At 42.5% G+C, this 20,407-nt stretch overlaps 1 protein-coding gene across 3 annotated transcripts in view; it reads right to left on the bottom strand.

Annotated features, from left to right (window-relative positions):
- The window catches only part of LOC137326903 (uncharacterized), a 134,170-nt gene that overhangs the window by 102,727 nt on the left and 11,036 nt on the right, over window positions 1-20,407 (bottom strand). For all 3 annotated transcript variants that reach the window (XM_067992288.1, XM_067992289.1, XM_067992287.1), the window contains one exon: window positions 9,773-9,922. In XM_067992288.1, the coding sequence (XP_067848389.1) occupies window positions 9,773-9,922 (150 nt within the window). The remainder of the gene's footprint in view (window positions 1-9,772; window positions 9,923-20,407) is intronic.

The following is a 20,407-nucleotide window of genomic DNA, read 5'->3' on the forward strand; positions in this document are numbered from 1 at the left end:
ACAACCGCAATGTCCTCTGTGTCATCACTAACTGCCTCCTCCAGTCTCCTTCCCTCAAACCCTGCATTCTCACCTCTGATTCTAGAACGGAGAAGCTTGTTGACTTCTTTGTTTCCAAAACTGAGGTCATCCGTTTGAGTGCCTCAGCCTTCTACTATCTCCTGCCTTCTCTAACTCCTCTCCCAAGTCAGACCTTCTACTTTCTGCAGCTTCTTCCCAATCTCTACCCAGTCCTCATCAAATCCACTTCCTCAAAAAGGTCAAGGATATGCTTTTTCGACCTGCTTCCAACAAAGCTCAACTTTTCTTCTTCAGTCCCATGCCCCAATGTTTTAGCTGGAGGATATTGCGGCTCATCCAAGACTGGATATTGGACAAGCAGTCTGACCAGAGAGGCAGTGGAGGAAAAAAAAATATCATAACCCATCCATATCCAGGAGGTGGGTTTAAACTGATACCGAATAAAGGTGGGAAGAGTGGAAGATAGTTCGGGGTGGGCGGAATGAAAAGATTTCACAGAAAAACAAACTGCACTGCACTAATAAACTGCAAAATACTAATAAAAATTCTGAAATCCAAAATAGTAAGAGAACTTAACTTATTCAGTCACCTTGAAGCAGTGACCTTGGTCACAGAACTTTATTCAGGGCTGTTTTAAATTGTCTGTTTTTTGGGGCTCTCAGTTTTTTTTTAAAAAAGCTATTCCACATTTTTTCTGAGTTTTGCAAGTTGGCAAGCATGCTTACACAGAGGAGTCTCTCAAACACATTGAAAAGAAAAAAAATGCGTGGGGACTTGCAAAGAGTGTCAGAACGATACATGCTGAAGATATTCCAGGCGGAGACCAGCTGATTTCCACTTTTGCTATGTAAATATATGCACTGCTGACATCTAGAGGCTCAAACCAGTACTGCCCAAGATACCTCCCCCACTCATTTACAGGGACAGAATAAATGGAATTCTATTTTTATTACATGAGATTATGTGATTTTTACCAGTGCTTTTGGGGATTGAATTCTGTGATTCTGCCGACTTTTGCCATGGAAATCTATGGCCTTGGTAAATACTCTTTGGAAACTGGTTGCCCTGAAACCAAAAAAGAGGGGAAAACAAAGAAAAAACTTACTTAAAAGGGAAACTTCTCATCCCTGAGCATTGTGAATAACAGCTTCCAAGTGTTTACTTAATAATTTGGGGAATTTTCAGTTGGCAGCGTCCTGAGCCTGCTGTATAGTCTGGAAACCAGAGAAGCCATCTTGGAAAATCACCAGGTGGATGATAGTTGATTCAGCTTTGCAGACTCTCAGATTGTTATGACTTAGCCATTATGATTTTTTTGTACATAAGTCACTGATTTACATACTTTGATTAGTACTGTCTTTTTTCCAACATTTACTTTCCTATTTAATTGTATCTTCCATTCTTGTGCACCACAGTGGAGTATCCCTTCGTATGATAGAACCACTAATATAATGTTGCTTTTCCGCTGACAGGCAATAGAGGCAGCTTATAATAACTTCCCAACCAAAATGGACATGTGCAGACCAGCAATTCATAGTGAGCCTAAAATTGCTGTACTGGGATTCATCTAATAATGCTGGAACTGTAGCTGACAGTCTGCATTTCTCAAGACCAGAGTCTAGGCTCCATGGTGCTATATAACTGATGAGTGTGTATCTCCTCTAACTACAATAGTTATACAAACAATGTCCGCAATGAAATGCAGAATAGTATATACAAGTAATGCAAACAATGAGATACAATTAGAGAGCTGCTGCGTAAACCCCGGATTTAGGCCAAATGCAGTTTCTCAAAAGGATAGTGATGGTTATTGATAAGGAAGTAAATGGGTTGTTATGACAGAGTCAAGGGATGCATGTCACAGGACAAAGGGAGTACACCAGTTTGATGTACTGAAAGGTAAAAGAAGCAGTAATATCACAAAGAAAACTCTAAACTAAATCCTGTGAATCACTTCATAGTGCAGGCCACTGCTTGGGCTGAGAAATTATACTGCTACATAGCAAGTATTAACTTGGAACAATACACAAATTAAATGGTTTTCTCCACTTTCTCCCAGATTTTCAGTGTCACATAGCATTCTGTCTGAGAGGCCTCTGAAATGCTGCTATATCCAGTAGAAGGAACAGGAGAAAGGCATGTTGTTCCTCTTGAAACTACCCTATATACATGTTCACCCTCTCCTTTAAGAATGGAAAGAATGCTGCCTGTGCTAAATTATTGAAAAGTCATTATGTGACAAATATTAACCAGCTAAACCCAACTAATCTGACATACACAAGGAATTTCTTAAATGGGATGCAAAATAAATGAATAAAGCCAAGAAATTTGGTGCAAACAATACAGAGATTGGGAGGCCCAGGGGTAGCCCTGATCAATGCAAAATATAAAACTGTGTCTCACTTACATAGAACCAACTTAAATATCAAAAAATAACACAAAGGGTCTCAAGTATTAAAAATAACTGTAAATATTTCAGCATCACTAATAAATGTCGCAGTTTTTAAACTGGCAAGATCATGTTGGATTGATAACTGTAATTCATTAACAAATGGCATTTGTTTATTTACTAGGAAGAATAGAGTTTATCCAAAACTTGTCCAGATTTTATCCTCTCATGCCCTGTCTCAACCCCACTGCTTGAAGAATGCCATCCATACCCTTGCTGAGGCCACAAACATTTCCCCCTCCCCTATCTGCTGCTAATTTCCCCAAGGCCACAGGACGCCTGATGCATCAGTTCAAGTACTGTGTGTAATTTGGCAAATGTGGCTTTTTGCTTCAGCCGATTCAAAAATCTGACATTTGATTCACAATAACAGAGAGGAATAACTTCCAAGAGTATGGTAAGTTAGACAAGTTGTCCAACATGATAAAAGAAACTGTGAAAGTTAATTTACAGAATCAGCATGAGATCAGGAGTAGGCCATTCAGGCCCTCTAGCCCGTTCCGCTTTTTATTCAGATCATGGCTGATCTGTACCTCAATTACATTTACCCACCTTTGATCTATAATCCTCAATGCCTTTACATAACAAAAATCTACTGGCCTAAGTCTTGAAAGTTACAATTGATCACCAGCATCCACAGCCTTTTGGGGGATTGTGTTCCAGATTTCTACTACCCTTTGTGAAAAAGTGCTTCCTGATTTCAATCCTCAATGGCCTAGCTCTAATTTTAAGTTTATGCCGCCTTGCTGTGGATTCTCCCACAGATGAAATAGTTTCTCTGTATCTACCCTATCAAATCTATTTATATTAAACACCTCAATTAGATCACCCCTCAACTTCTAAACTCAAGGGAATACAAGCCATGTTTATGCAAACTGTCCTCATAATTTAACCCTTTAAGCCCCGTTATCACTCTGGTGAATCGGCACTGTACCCCCTCTCAGGCGAACATATCCTTCCCGAGATCCGGCGCCCAAAACTGAACGCAGTACTCTAAATAGGGTCTGACCTAGGCTTCGTACAACCGAAGCATAACTTCCACCCCTTTGAATATCAGGCCTCGTGATAAAAACCAACATTCCTTTAGCCTTTTTGATTATTTCTGCACTCGTGCACTAGCTTTGTGTGATTTGTACATGTAGACATCTACATCCCTTTGCTTCTCCACAGTTCCTAGTCTCTCTACATCAAGAAAATATTTTGATGTATCTTTCTTGGATCTAAAGTAAATGATCTCACACTTCCCCACTTCCTGCTCCCATCCACACAACTTACTCAGAACCTAGTGTTATCTGCAAACTTGGATATGCAATGTGGTTGATGCTTAATTGCCCTCTGAAATGGCCTAGCAAGCCACTCAGTTGTAAAATCTCGCTACGAAAAGTCATAATAAGAATAAAACCGGACGGACCACCCGGCATCGGACCACTAGGCACCGGACACGACAACGGCAAAACACCAAGCCCAGTCGACCCTGCAAGGTCCTCCTTACTAACATCTGGGGACTTGTGCCAAAATTGGGAGAGCTGTCCCACAGACTAGTCAAGCAACAGCCTGACATAGCCATACTCACAGAATCATATCTTTCAGCCAACGTCCCAGACTCTTCCATCACCATCCCTGGGTATGTCCTGTCCCACCGGCAGGACAGACCCACCAGAGGTGGCGGTACAGTGATATACAGTCAGGAGGGAGTGGCCCTGGGAGTCCTCAACATTTACTCTGGACCCCATGAAATCTCATGGCATCAGGTCAAACATGGGCAAGGAAACCTCCTGCTGATTACCACCTACCGTCCTCCCTCAGCTGATGAATCAGTCCTCCTCCATGTTGAACACCACTTGGAGGAAGCACTGAGGGTAGCAAGGGCACAAAATGTACTCTGGGTGGGGGACTTCAATGTCCATCACCAAGAGTGGCTCGGTAGCACCACTACTGACCGAGCTGGCCGAGTCCTGAAGGACATAGCTGCCAGACTGGGCCTGCGGCAGGTGGTGAGCGAACCAACACGAGGGAAAAACTTACTTGACCTCGTCCTTACCAATCTACCTGTCGCAAATGCATCTGTCCATGACAGTATTGGTAGGAGTGACCACCGCACAGTCCTCGTGGAGATGAAATCCCGTCTTCGCACTGAGGACACCATCCAACGTGTTGTGTGGCACTACCACCGTGCTAAATGGGATAGATTCAGAACAGATCTAGCAGCTCAAAACTGGGCATCCATGAGGCACTGTGGGCCATCAGCAGCAGCAGAATTGTATTCCAGCACAATCTGTAACCTCATGGCCCGGCATATTCCTCACTCTACCATTACCAACAAGCCAGGGGATCAACCCTGGTTCAATGAGGAGTGTAGAAGAGCATGCCAGGAGCAGCACCAGGCGTACCTAAAAATGAGGTGCCAACCTGGTGAAGCTACAACTCAGGACTACATGCATGCTAAACAGCGGAAGCAGCATGCTATAGACAGAGCTAAGCGATTCCACAACCAACGGATCAGATCAAAGCTCTGCAGTGCTGCCACATCCAGTCGTGAATGGTGGTGGACAATTAAACAACTAACGGGAGGAGGAGGCTCTGCAAACATCCCCATTCTCAATGATGGCGGAGTCCAGCACGTGAGTGCAAAAGACAAGGCTGAAGCGTTTGCAACCATCTTCAGCCAGAAGTGCCGAGTGGATAATCCATCTCAGCCTCCTCCCGATATCCCCACCATCACGGAAGCCAGTCTTCGGCCAATTCGATTCACTCCATGTGATATCAAGAAACGGCTGAGTGCACTGGATACAGCAAAGGCTATGGGCCCCGACAACATCCCAGCTGTAGTGCTGAAGACTTGTGCTCCAGAACTAGCTGCGCCTCTAGCCAAGCTGTTCCAGTACAGCTACAACACTGGCATCCACCCGACAATGTGGAAAATTGCCCAGGTATGTCCTGTCCACAAAAAGCAGGACAAATCCAATCCGGCCAATTACCGCCCCATCAGTCTACTCTCAATCATCAGCAAAGTGATGGAAGGTGTCGTCGACAGTGCTATCAAGCGGCACTTACTCACCAATAACCTGCTCACCGATGCTCAGTTTGGGTTCCGCCAGGACCACTCGGCTCCAGACCTCATTACAGCCTTGGTCCAAACATGGACAAAAGAGCTGAATTCCAGAGGTGAGGTGAGAGTGACTGCCCTTGACATCAAGGCAGCATTTGACCGAGTGTGGCACCAAGGAGCCAGAGTAAAATTGAAGTCAATGGGAATCAGGGGGAAAACTCTCCAGTGGCTGGAGTCATACCTAGCACAAAGGAAGATGGTAGTGGTTGTTGGAGGCCAATCATCTCAGCCCCAGGGCATTGCTGCAGGAGTTCCTCAGGGCAGTGTCCTAGGCCCAACCATCTTCAGCTGCTTCATCAATGACCTTCCCTCCATCATAAGGTCAGAAATGGGGATGTTCGCTGATGACTGCACAGTGTTCAGTTCCATTCACAACCCCATAGATAATGAATCAGTCCGAGCCTTCATGCAGCAAGACCTGGACAACATCCAGGCTTGGGCTGATAAGTGGCAAGTAACATTCGCGCCAGATAAGTGTCAGGCAATGACCATCTCCAACAAGAGAGAGTCTAACCACCTCCCCTTGACATTCAACGGCATTACCATCGCCGAATCCCCCACCATCAACATCCTGGGGTCACCATTGACCAGAAACTTAACTGGACCAGCCATATAAATACTGTGGCTACGAGAGCAGGTCAGAGGCTGGGTATTCTGCGGCGAGTGACTCACCTCCTGACTCCCCAAAGCCTTTCCACCATCTACAAGGCACAAGTCAGGAGTGTGATGGAATACTCTCCACTTGCCTGGATGAGTGCAGCTCCAAAAACACTCAAGAAGCTCGACACCATCCAAGATAAAGCAGCCCGCTTGATTGGCACCCCATCCACCACCCTAAACATTCACTCCCTTCACCACCGGCGCACTGTGGCTGCAGTGTGCACCATCCACAGTATGCACTGCAGCAACTCGCCAAGGCTTCTTCGACAGCACCTCCCACCTAGAAGGACAAGGGCAGCAGGCGCATGGGAACAACACCACCTGCACGTTCCCCTCCAAGTCACACACCATCCCGACTTGGAAATATATCGCCGGGTCAAAATCCTGGAACTCCCTTCCTAACAGCACTGTGGGAGAACCGTCACCACACGGACTGCAGCGGTTCAAGAAGGCGGCTCACCACCACCTTCTCGAGGGCAATTAGGGATGGGCAATAAATGCCGGCCTTGCCAGCGACGCCCACATCCCGTGAACGAATTTTAAAAAAAAAATTGAACTCTGTCTGCCACAGTTTTACCCACGTAATCTGTCAATGTCTGTTTGTAACTTCCTGCTCCCATCCACACAACTTACTCAGAACCTAGTGTTATCTGCAAACTTGGATATGCAACTCCTTCTTCATCCAAGCCATCGATATAAATGAAAAGCTGACGCCCTAGTGCAGATCCCTGGGGACCACCATTCGTCACATGCTGCCAATCAAAGAACATTCCCTTCATCCCTACACTGACTCCTTCCTCTCAACCAGTTACCGATCCATGTCACAAGGTTACCACAAATTTTGTGCACTTTTATTTTTGCTCATTACCTCGAGCAAAGCCTTTTCAAATGCCTTTTGGAAGTCCATATGGACAACATCCACAGACATTCCCCAGTCCACCATGTCAGTGACCTCCTCAAACAATTCAATGAGATTAGTCACACATGACCTTTCATGAATCCATGACTACTCTCTTTGATCAACTCATACTTGTTCAAGTGTTCAGTCACTCTCTCCCTGATGATAGATTCCAGTAACTTCCCCAATTGATGTTAAGCTGACAGGTCTGTAGTCTCCTGGTTTCTTTCTCCCTCCTGTCTTAAATAATGGAGTGCAACATTTGCAATATTCTAATCCAAAGGCACAATTCCCAAATCTAGAGAGCTTTGGAAAATGACTAATGCATCTGCAATTTGCTCACCTATTTCTTTTAAAACCCTGGGGTGGAAATGATCAGGTTTTGGAGATTTGTCGATCATAAGTCCCATTATTTGCTTCATTACCATTTTTTAAAAATTATATCCACTAAGTTCTTCCCTTTGACTTATTTTTAGGTTCCCTCATACCATTGATATTTTTTCTTCTTCCTCCACTGTGAAAATAGATACAAAGTATTAATTTAACAAGTATGTCATTTCCTTATTGCCCATTATAGTGTCACCTGCATCTGTCTTTAATGGGCCCACATTTCTCTTTACCATCTCTTTAAATGAAAATCACCCGTGATTTGGCTGAGTTTCATTTCTGTTCTACGTATTCGGCCTCTTTTATACACATCCCACTCTCCCTTTGCTCCACCATTGGTGGCCGTGCTTTCAGCCGCCTAGACCCCATGCTCTGAAATTCCCTTCTAAACCTCTCTACCTCCCTCTCCTCCTTTAAAACTCTACTACAAAACCCAACTAGTCACCCACCTAGTATCTCCTCCTTTAGCTCGGTGCCCATTTTATCCTTACATCTCTATGGAGTACTCATTATTTAAGAAAGGTGCGAGAGAAAAACCAAGAAATCATAAGCCTGTTAGTCTAACGTCCGTTGTGGGGAAGTTATTGGAATTTATAATTAAAAGGACAGAGTGACTGAGCACTTAGAGAATTTTGAGCTGATTAGAAAGCCATCATGGATTGTGAAGGGTAGGTCATGTCTAACGAACCTAATTAAATTTTTTGAGGCAGTAACTGAAGTAGTAGACAGGGAAATGTCCAAGGATGTAGTTTATATGAACTTCCAGAAGGCATTTGATAAGGTTCCACATAAAAAGAGACTGATAGCTAAAATTAAAGTTCATGGAATTGAAGGCAAATTATTGACCTGGTTAGGCAGTAGAAGGCAGAGAGTAGGAATGATGGGTATGTCCTCGAATTGGAAGGAAGTGATTAGTGATGTCCCACAAGGATTTGTGCTGGGGCCTCAATTATTCACTGTTTATTAATGACTTAGATAACACAATAGAGCGCCATATATCCAACTTTGCCGATGACACAAAGATTGGTGGCATAGTAAGTAGTGTAGATGGGAGCATAAAATTACAAAGAGACATTGATAGTTTTGCCCACTCACTTAATCTATGATAGATGGATTTCAACGCAGGTAAATGTGAGGTTTTGGACCAAAAAAGGATAGATTAGGGTTTTTTTTAAAAATGAAAAGCTAGGAACAGTGGAGCTCCAAAGATATTTATGGGTCCATTTATACAGATCACTAAAATGTAGTAGTCAGGTACAAAAAATAATCAAAAAGGCTAATGGAATGTTAGTCTTTATATCTAGAGGGCTAGGACTATAAAGGGGAGGAAGTTTTGCTCTTGCTATACAAAGTCCTGGTTAGACAGCTGGAGTACTGTGTACAGTTCACAGCTCTGGGTACTGGGTCTTAGAAAGGATATATTAGCCTTGGAAGGAGTGCAGTGCAGATTCACCAGGACTCCAAGGGTTAGATTATGAGGAAAGATTACATAAATTGGGCTTGTATTCCCTGGAATATAGAACGTTAGGGGGTGATTTCATTGAGGCTTTTAGGATTTTGAAAGGAATTGAGGATGAAGAGAAACTTTTTCTGCTGGTGGAGGAGTCCAGGACAAGGACACATAACCTTAAAATCAGAGCCAGGCCATTCAGGAGAGAAGTTAGGAAACACTTCACAAAAAGGAACTCTCCCCCACAAAAAGCAGTAAATGCTAGCTCAACTAATAATTTAAAATCAGTGAGCGATAGATTTTTGCTAGCCCAGGGATATTAAGGGATATGGAGTCAAGGCGGGTGGATGGAGTTAAGATACAGATCAGCCATGATCTCACTGAATGGAGGAACAGGCTCAAGGGGCTGAATGGCCTACTCCTGTTCCTATGAGTACCTTGGAATATTTTTCTACATTAAATACAAAGTTGTAACCGTTGCTCCCTCTTTAACTCCAACATTAAATTTATTCTTGAACCTGAAAACCTGGGAAGACTCAGTCAGAAAAAAACTAAAACGAGTGGAGTTTAGTAAAAAAATGTTCTATGTATTTTTGTCAATGGCACAGTAAAATTCAATGAGGTAAATGTTTGGGGAAAGGCTGGGTCAGAAAATCTGGGGTAGAAATTGTTGACTATGTTTATTTGAATTGGGTTACGGCTTGTAGAGAGTAATTGCCAAGAGTACGTTGTATTTTGAAATGTACAAAAGGGAATTCAGCATTCAAAGAAATAAAGAACAGCTTGCAAGTTACTTACAGTATACTAGAGCTGCCAAACATCTCCTTTGCTCATCACTTTTATCTGAAGATGAGGGAACGTCATTACGTGAAAGTAGTCCCACATTGTGAATGTCAACTATCTCCGCACCATCAAAAATCAGCGCTTCGGTTTCCTCTTCTATTTTCACTGAAAGGGAAGTTTTGGAAACATTCACTTCAGATTTCTTTACGTTTTGTCGGTTAATCAACTGAAACAAGATCAATGATGTATCTGGCATAGCAACGTATGGAGCTTTACTGTGTTAAAAGTAAAATGCTACATCGTCATTAAAATCAATGATGGGCCTTTCGATCTGAAATCAGGACGCCATCGGACTTTGTGAATCAATACTAGGCCGACAGTGAGTTGGGGTTAGGGGCAAAAATAACAGGTGGGCGCCCCAACAAGAATCCACCACCAATGAGGCAAAGAGGAAATTCAGGGCCATGATCTTACTCTGAGAAGTCACATGATGTATGGAAATGGAAAAATTCACACTGTGGTTGGGGTGCTCATCCGAGATATATTTATGGGGCAGAATAGAGCCAGCTTTACTATGTGACTGCTCATGCCACATTCGAGCTGGGAGTCTCTACAATGCTGACACTGGATGCCACTCTTCACTGATGAGAACCAAACAAAAACCACCCAAAAAGGGTCAACTTAAACTCCAGTCCTTTAGACTATCTTGTGATAGGATACAAGTCACACTTTTCAATCACCATCCACACAAGTTTAACTGACTTATCATGAGTAGTAGAGATTTATCTAAATGGGCAGAATGATTAGCAACTATTTTCACAAATATTTTGTGTCTGAGTCATCTGATCTGAATCAGCATTTCTAAACATGTATAATTACAGATGAAAACACAGAGACAAGTATATGGATTGCTGTTCACATTTGGACAGCACTAACCACAAGCAGGGTTGAGATCCCCCACTTGGGAGGTGACTGCACTTACAGCTGTCTGTATCGCAGCCCATCTAATCATTCATGAATTAAATCTAAACACAAAACAAGTGAGCATGCAGCTAAAACTTCCATTTCAAAACATTTCTGTAACGTGCTGCTGCCTCTAAGTGGAATTTGGTAGGGGACTACATGTTGTGCATTCAGAAAATTGAGGAAAGTTTTATATTGGATCACTGTCACCTTTGGCCTGATTATTCCAAAGCACTTCAGGCTAGCCTCACATTCTCTACTGTCACTACAGTATACAATTCAATTTTTTTTTAAAGATAATGATAGCTATAAATGGTACAGTACTGCATTACAGAATGTTACTGGAACAGGCACTCAGGATGTAGTAACTCGGGGCAATTCTAAAATAGCCATTATAGATGCATGCACTGGACTATTTAATTAACCCAAGTTAAAACAAGAGTGAAAGATAATAAACTGTATATACTTCCAATATCTGGGGAAGGAGCTTAGTCCCTTTTTGAAGATCAATCACGGAGGGCCAAATTTTATGACTTCATTTTCTTTTTAAGTCTTTTGCTTCACAGTTTCTCAAAGCAAAAAAAGAGGTCATGTCTGTAGGCTTGAACTGGAAAGTCTTTTACCCTCCAAGAGAAACACCGAAGGCAGATTTTCCCGTACCTGGGTGTAATGGATCACCTGGGCTCCGTGAATCCAATGCAAAAGACACTGCAAAAGTACTTCATTGGCTATAAAGCGCTTTGGGACATTTGAGGTAGTGAAAGACACTATATAAAAGTGCAAATTCATTCTTTGAATGCCATCTTTCAAATGAGATGTTGAACTAAATCCCTATCTGCCCTCTCAGGTGGACTTGAAAGCTCCTGTGGTCCTATTTGAAGAGCAGAGTTCACCTGGACTCCTGGCTAATATTTATCCATCAATCAACACCTTCAGAAACAGATTAACCGGTCATTTATCTCATTGCTGTTTGTGGGACCTTACTGCACTCAAACACACTACTGTGTTTGTTTACAAAAGTGACTACACTTCAAAAGTAATTAATTGGCTCTGAAGCCAGGACAACTGGAGGATGTGAAAGGTGTTTATGTAAACTCAGGTTCATTTTTTTCTTTACACAAAGCAGAACTGTAGACATGTACATTGCATAACATTTAATTAAAAGAATTATCTTGAAATTGTAGTATTGCTATAGCATCTATTCTCCTCCCCCCCCCCCCCACATTTGGCACTCAAAGAATAATTAATTGTTCATTTAAAAAAGAATCATAATTATTAGTGGATGATTTAACTAACCTAGTGTTTAGCTAATTTTGTTTACTGCAGACTAATTCAGAACATGACCATAAATTTATTTTTTTGGGGGGAAAAAAAATCATTTTTGTTTAATCTGTTTGTTGTTCTTTAATTAACATACCTATCATGGTTGAATTTTATTTGTATAAACATTTGAGATACTGCAAAAAGGTTCAAGGAACTGTTCTCAAAATGATAGCAAACACATAGGGGTAGAATTTCCCGTGTCCATTCCTGCCAATCTCATTAACATTCGCCGGAACGTAAAAATGAGGGTAAACAAATGGAAATCAGCAGAAACAATTGGGATCCGAAGAGAACGCCAAACTCCCACAACATATCTTTTCTTTTTAAGTATGAAAATTCAGGTAATAACTCATTTAATCAACATTCATGCTCATAAGACACAGCATGTTTCAGGATATGTAATCATGGAAGCTTTTCAATTTTTGATGCGCCTTACACTGATGCCATAAAAATGCAAAGAAACAGAAAATACAGAGCAGGTCTCAGAGGATAAATTTTAAAAACGCTCAAAAATTGTGGACTTATTTTTATACCCATTTTGAACCAGCGTAATTGCGGAAAACTCACGAATTTTGGCTGTTTAACCTGGAGCGGAGCAATTGTAATGAGCTGGGGTGTGTTTGAGCACAGGGATCGATAAACAGGCATAAAAGAGGGAGGAAATTCAGGCATAGCGTAATTCAGAGCGAATCTATGTAAACACACGAGTTTCCTCAATCTATTACACCGCCATTTGCTTTACATGTGTCTCTGGGTGCAAATAAACAGGAAATCTCACCCCATGGGGTCCTCATAGACCTTTGACATCTTTGTTTATGTAAACTGTTATTACTACTTAGACTAAACTGCCACAGTTTTATTGCCAGCTGAAGATTGATTGTTTTATCTTACCAACGATTTTGTCCTTTAAAAGGCAACGTTCCACTTATGTGGAGTTCCAACATACTTTGGCTGTCTTTGATTAATGACTGCAGTTAGGCAGAAGTTCACAACACAGTAATATGAACCTGTTTTACACTTCAGAACTTCTGCTTTGTTCCGTTATTCTTGCCAAAGGCCAAGACTTCATATTCACCTGAAGCATAACTTATTATATTGAAACAGGACAGTAAAATTAAGTCAATTGTTATAAGACAGTAGCCACAATGCATTCCAAGCACCATTTGTAATAAGACTGATCATCTCTTTGGGCATGTTGATTTTTAAATTTTATTAAAGATAACCACCCACCCTCCTCCCCGATATTTTTGCCTGTACGTCAGTTTTAATGAATCATATACATATTGTTTGTAAATGTGTTTACAGACTGTTGAAACTAATGCACAAATGAAAACATCAGGGTATATTTCCTTATTTTCACCCATTTGCAGCCATTTATTAGCATGTACTTTCCTCTAGTCAGGAGGGTCTTAAACTCAAAAGCAAGAACTTCCCTCCAGTGATTGCCAGTGGTCACCCAGCAGGAAAAACAATTCAAATGGCAGATGGTCAAGATCTATTTATTTCCTCCTGCAAAAGGAAATGCTTCAGTTCTAGACATTGCTTAATTTACCCTCCAGCCAAGCTTGGTCAAATGAAATAAATGTAACAGCCCCAAATTGAGGTAATAGAGCAGACATGAAGCTCAGTTCAAAGGTCATCTTGTTCAGATACAAACATCCCCTGCTCATGCTACAAGGCCGGCACTATACTGGGGCCAATAATGCAGCCTCACTACAGTGCCATCAGGACCACTGTTCCTTAGGTGCAGGGTGAATGCAATGTCCACAGAACCTGGCAACAAGTCGAGAGAAAATGTGCTCATCTCAGACAGGGCTAGACAGACTGGATGCAGGAGGATGTTTCCCCGACCTGGGGGGGGGGGGTCCAGAACGAGGGGTCACAATCTCAGGATACAGAGTACGACATTTAGGACTGAGATGAAGAGAAATTTCTTCACTCAGAGGGTGGTGAACCTGTGGAATTCACTACCACAGAAGGCTGTGGAGGTCAAGTCACTGAATATATTTAAGAAGGAGATAGATTTCTAGACACAGAAGGCATCAAGGGGTATGGGGAGAGTGGGAATATGGTATTGAGGTAGAGGATCAGCCATGATCATATTGAATGGCAGAGCAGGCTCGAAGGGCCGAATGGCCTGCTCCTAGTTTCTGTGTTTCTATGTTGCCAAGGTAACTGCTGTTCTCATCTTGCTTCCTGTGAAAATCCTTCCTTACAATACATCTTAACAGCACTCCATTGTAAGCTTGGTGCTGCATCACAGTGGGACAATGAACTGCACTCTGTCAACGGCTCATGCACTTGCCAAAGGCACAGGCATCCCAGAGCAATCTTTCTAGAAGGACAAGGTATATGCCCTATGGCTCATTAAATGAGAGGCAGACGTGAAAAGATGTCCATCACCAGTAGCCAAAGGACCACAGATGGATGACCTTGGAATGGACTGTCCCTGATGTCATGCAACCTAGTTCTGGTTTAACTATTCAAGACATTCCTCATCCTGATAGTCCATCATCAGGAGCTCCTGATCCTTCCACCATTCCTCCACGGAACAATCTGATGTTTCTCATTTGCATAAACGATCATTCACCAGTGGTATTGCTAACAGAAGTATAAAGTGCACCATCACTGGCACAATACACTAATGGTACAGGTTTCACTCATGCAGAGAAAATGTGCTTATATTACCATCTTGTGTTCCCATTATTACATTTATTTCTTGCCACAGGAAATTCTTTTAACTGGAACAGGTGTCAGTCAGATTTACCCAAACTATCTGCACCGTGCTTCTTATCTGCCGCCACAGAAAAAAAATCAGTTTTGTTGTGCTACTATGTTTGGTGGCAGTTCAGTGCTGGGCTTAAAAGTAACATGATTGCAACAAAAAATAAGTATTTTTGTCTTGTTTTGGTTTGGTAGCTGTTGCTTTACATTGGGTCATGGTACATTGCTGCAGGAGTTCCTCAGGGCAGTGTCCTAGGCCCAACCATCTTCAGCTGCTTCATCAACACCTTCCCTCCATCATAAGGTCAGAAATGGGGATGTTCGCTGATGATTGCACAGTGTTCAGTTCCATTCGCAATCCCTCAAATGACAAAGCAGTCCGAGTCCGCATGCAGCAAGACCTGGACAACATCCAGGCTTGGGCTGATAAGTGGCAAGTAACATCGCGCCAGACAAGTGCCAGGCAATGACCATCTCCAACAAGAGAGAGTCCAACCTCCTCCCCTTGACATTCAACAGCATTACCATTGCCAAATCCACCACCCATCAACATCCTTGGGGTCACCATTGACCAGAAACTTAACTGGACCAGCCATATAAATACTCTGGCTACAAGAGCAGGTCAGAGGCTGGGTATTCTGCAGCGAGTGACTCACCTCCTGACTCCCCAAAGCCTTTCCACCATCTACAAGGCACAAGTCAGGAGTGTGATGGAATACTCTCCACTTGCTTGGATGAGTGCAGCTCCAACAACACTCAAAAAGCTCGACACCATCCAGGACAAATCAGCCCGCTTGATTGGCACTCCATCCACCACCCTAAACATTCACTCCCTTCACCACCGGTGCAGTGGCTGCAGTGTGTACCATCCACAGGATACACTGCAGCAACTCGCCAAGGCTTCTTCGACAACACCTCCCAAACCCGCGACCTCTACCACCTAGAAGGACATGGGAACAACACCACCTGCACGTTCCCCTCCAAGTCACACACCATCCCGACTTGGAAATATATCGCCATTCCTTCATCGTCGCTGGGTCAAAATCCTGAAACTCCCTTCCTAACAGCACTGTGGGAGAACCTTCACCACACAGACTGCAGCGGTTCAAGAAGGCGGCTCACTACCACTTTCTCAAGGGCAATTAGGGATGGGCAATAAATGCTGGCCTCGCCAACGACGCCCACATCCCATGAACGAATAAAAAAAATGCAGTTAAACCCCACCAGGGTTACTTGATTCCACCATAAATTGCAATCAGGTAATTAGAATATGGACAGGTGTGTAGGCTGTGCAAATCCAGCCTGCAATGCTGGACATCTAGAAGGGACTGGGGCCATTGCAGCCACAAGAGAACTGGATGCTAACCCAGAACCCTCTTGGAATGGCTTTCAGTTGATTAAATGGCAATATCTCACAGCAATGTGGAGGATTGCTTGATGAGATTAAGTGTGATAAGCAAACTAATTAAAGAGAATCTGTTTTGTTTACCATGTCCAGTGGAATCATATATTATGCCTTGCAGACCATGTCAGTGTGCATCTTCATGATACCTAATTGCACACCAGGATGCAAGTTTGTTCGTGACCCAATTAAGCAAATCCATACCATTCTCCAGCAGACTCTGGAATAATGGGGTTGTTGAAGGAGTGTTTATATATATTTTGGCTAATTTATCCCCTGGTCTGTTTTTGCAGGCGCTGCTGTTGGTATACTGCACTCCCAGAAAGGTCCTGCAGTGACAGGTCTTCCTACTGCTCGGTAGCATAGTGCAGTCAAAGAGGAAAAATCAGCAGGGAAAAAGTAGGGGTGTATGACTAACTGGATAGCTCTTTCAAAGAGCCAGCACAGGCACAATGAGCCGAATATCCTCCTTCTGTGCTGTATCATTCTTTGATTCTAATGTGCCTTGGGCAACTTTTCTTCACTAGCTGATACTGCGTTCGATAGAGCATTCCAGGCCGTCTTCTGCCTTAACACCAACCTCTTGCGAGATGGTTGTGTACTCAGAAGTGAATGAAATTCAACTGGATGAAGATAGTACACCTATGAAGACAACAACCACCATGATGCATTAATGACTTTGAACACAGAATTACAGAAAGACAGCTGTGGATGCCAGAGGCACAGAATAATTTACGCAGTTCAACTACATCTGAAGAATACGGATACAGCACTTTATTTGTGTGAATTATTAACTTTATACACTGCTATAAATAAGTTGATTAAGGTAAACATTATGAAAGGTGCTTTCAAACTATTTGTACTGTACGAGAAAGTTGTTTAGAAACACTGCATTTTAATTAAGACACTTACCAGATTGTTTAGATCATCGGCAAGTTCTCCCTCTCTCTCTCTCTGTTGTTGACCACACTCAGGCCAACAGTGTTTTTTCACATCCTCTCAGAGCTGGTGTGATATGCTTTGGACCCTTGCTTACTATAACTACTGGTCTGTTCTGTGCCCATTAAGCCACTGACATGTGTGTGGGATTTTGGACATCTTGTTCATGTTTCCAGATATATTACATGTATTCATCGTTTTGCGGTTGGTAATGTTGACTTTTTGTGCCCAAAAAGTATTTTTGAAAGCAAGAAATAGCAATTTAGTCTCCACCTTCATTTTGGGACCTTTACTTCTCTCCAGCATATGATGTCACTTTCACCCCAACACTGTTAGAATATATTAATATACATAACAGGCCTTATTTTTACTCATTCTCTGATTGGGTATTTTAACATACAGCTAGCAGTAAATTAAAATTGCATGTATTGGATTTACAATTTTACCACCGAAGCAGCAAGTGAATGCACTTACTACCACATAACTGACACAAAGGTCTTACACTTAAAAATATCACCCATTATATACCAGTGACTCTCCAGGCTGGATTTTCCTTCCTTTGGTTGAAAAGCAGGAGAAATGTCCATTTTTCTTATTCATTTACAACCATGAATGAAATCAAGGCAACACATGATCTTCAAACGTACACTTCCTGAGAATGTAATTGTTAGTGGGAAAGAAAAGCTAGCATAATGCATCTGCAATAAGCATCCTCAAGCAGTTTATGAGCCATTTAAACTGTACAAAATGTCCATTTTATTATTACAGGTGGAAGTACCTAATTGTCTTGGATAATGGCCCAACAATTGAGAATAGTCCATTTTTAAAACCAGACCTTACATATCCAGGCAACCTGTTATAGAAAAATGCTAGCAGATTTCTGGCTCCAAAATATGCAAAAAGCAGGTGCCAAATGTGGCTAGGTTTCCCTGAAAGAGTGAACAGTGTCAACTACTCAAGAGGAATTATCTAGTAGCTGCACGACTTAAATAAGAGCACAAAAAGGTAAGGCATGTATATCAAAGTAGCAAAACAGGACATGTATGGACATGAGAGAAAGTAGTAGTTGTGCTATATTTAAAAAAGCTTTACTGACACAGAAATGTTTGCAAGAATGCAGCAAATAAAAAAGATGGGCAAATAAAAGAGTTATGCAAAAGTACATCACACACAACCATTTTCTTGTGGCATCGTTCCTGGACTCGGCTATTCCTGACCGGCTTCCCATCTTCCACCCTCCATAAACTTCAGCTCATCCAAAACTCTGCCGCCCATATCCTGACTCATACCAAGTCCTGTTCACTCGTCACCCCTGTGCTCTCTGACCTACAATGGCTCCCAGTCCACCAACATCTCAATTTTAAAATCTTCATCCTCATGTTCAAATCCCTCCACCCTATCTCCGGAACCTCCTCCAGCTCTACAGCCGAGATCTCTGCACTCCTCCAACTCTGGCCTCTTGTGCATCCCCCACTCCTTTTGCCCAACTATTGTCGGCTGTGCCTTCAGCAGTCTAGGCCATAAGCTCTGGAATTCTCTCCCTAAGCTTCTCCACCTCTCTCTCCTCCTTTAAGATGCTCCTTAAAAAGGTACCTCTTTGACCATGCTCAGTCATCTGTCCTAATATCTACTCCTTTGGCTCGAGCGTCAATTTTTGTCCTATTACGCCCTGTGAAACACCTTGAGTCATTTTCCTCCATTAAATGTGCTATATAAATTCTGTTGGATACAGTGGGTTCTGGAGCATGGTTACGATGTTTAGCTACTAAGATGGAACTGTGCTGCCCCTTTAAGGCAACTATTCAAGTACTTCCTGTTAGCAAATACGAACATACGAATTAAGAGTAGGCCATTCGGCCCTTTGAGCCTGCTCTGCCATTTGATAAGATCATGGCTGATCTGATTGTGACCTCAACCCTACTTTCCCGTCTACCGACTATAACCTTTGACTCCCTTATTAATCAGGAATCTGTCTAACTCAGCCTTAAAAATATTCAGTGACCCTGCCTCCACCGTTCTCTGGGGAAGGGAGTTCCACAGACTCACGACCCTCAGAAAAAAATTCTCCTCATCTCCATCTTAAATGGGAGACCCCCTATTTTTAAACTGTGTCCCCTAGTTCTAGTCTCTCCCACAAGGGGAAACACCCCCTCAGCATCTACCCCTTCTAGTCCCCTCAGGATCTTGAATGTTTCAATAAGATCACCTCTCATTCTTCTAAAGAAACAGTACATAGGAAAAGGAGTAGACCATTCAGCCACTCGAACATGTTCCGCCATTCAATGAGATCATGGCTGATCTGTATCCCAGCTCCATCCATCCGCCTTGGCTCCATATTCCTTAATACCCTTGGGCTAGCAAAAATCTAAATAAATCTCAGATTTAAAATTATTAATTGAGCTAGCATCTATTGCTTTTTGTGGGCGAGTGTCCCACACTTCTAACGCCCTTTGCGTGAAGAAGTGTTTCCTAACTTCTTTCCTGAATGGCCTGGCTCTGATTTTAAGGTTATGTCCCCTTGTCCTAGACGCCCCACCAGTGGAAAAAAAGTTTCTCTCTATCTACCCTATCAATTCCTTTCAAAATCCTGAAAATCTCAATCAATTCACCCCATAACTTTCTATATTCCAGGGTATACAAGCCTAATTTATGTAATCTCTTCTCATAATCTAACCTTTGGAGCCCTGGTAACATTCTGGTGAATCTGCACTGCACTCCTTCCAAGGCCAATATGTCTTTTCTAAGGTGTGATGCCCAGAACTGTACACAGTACTCCAGATGTGGTCTAACCAGGGCTTTGTATAGCTGTAGCAAAATGTCCTCCCCTTTATAATCTAGCCCTCTAGTTATAAAGGCTAACATTCCATTATCATAGTATGTTACAGCACAGAAGGAGGCCATTCAGCCCATCACGCCTGCTGTTTGAAAGAGCTATCCAATTAGTCCCACTCCCCTGCTCTTTCCCCATAGCCTTGCAAATTTTTTCCCTTCAAGTATTTATCCAATTCCCTTTTGAAAGTTATTACTGAATCTGCTTCCTCCACCCTTTCAGGCAGTGCATTCCAGATCATAACTCGCTGCATAAAAAAAATGTTTCCTCATGTCGCCTCTGGTTCTTTTGACAATCACCTTAAATCTGTGTCCTCTGGTTACCGACCCTGTCACTGGAAACAGTTTCTCCTTATTTACAAGGTTTTGAACACCTCTAGCAAATCATCTTTTAACCTTCTCCTAGCCTTTTTGATTATTTTTTGTACCTGACTACTACATTTTATTGATGTGTACATGGATCCTGAAAC

Source organism: Heptranchias perlo, chromosome 11, assembly GCF_035084215.1.
Source record: "Heptranchias perlo isolate sHepPer1 chromosome 11, sHepPer1.hap1, whole genome shotgun sequence".
In the NCBI taxonomy this organism is placed as follows: Eukaryota; Metazoa; Chordata; class Chondrichthyes; order Hexanchiformes; family Hexanchidae; genus Heptranchias; species Heptranchias perlo.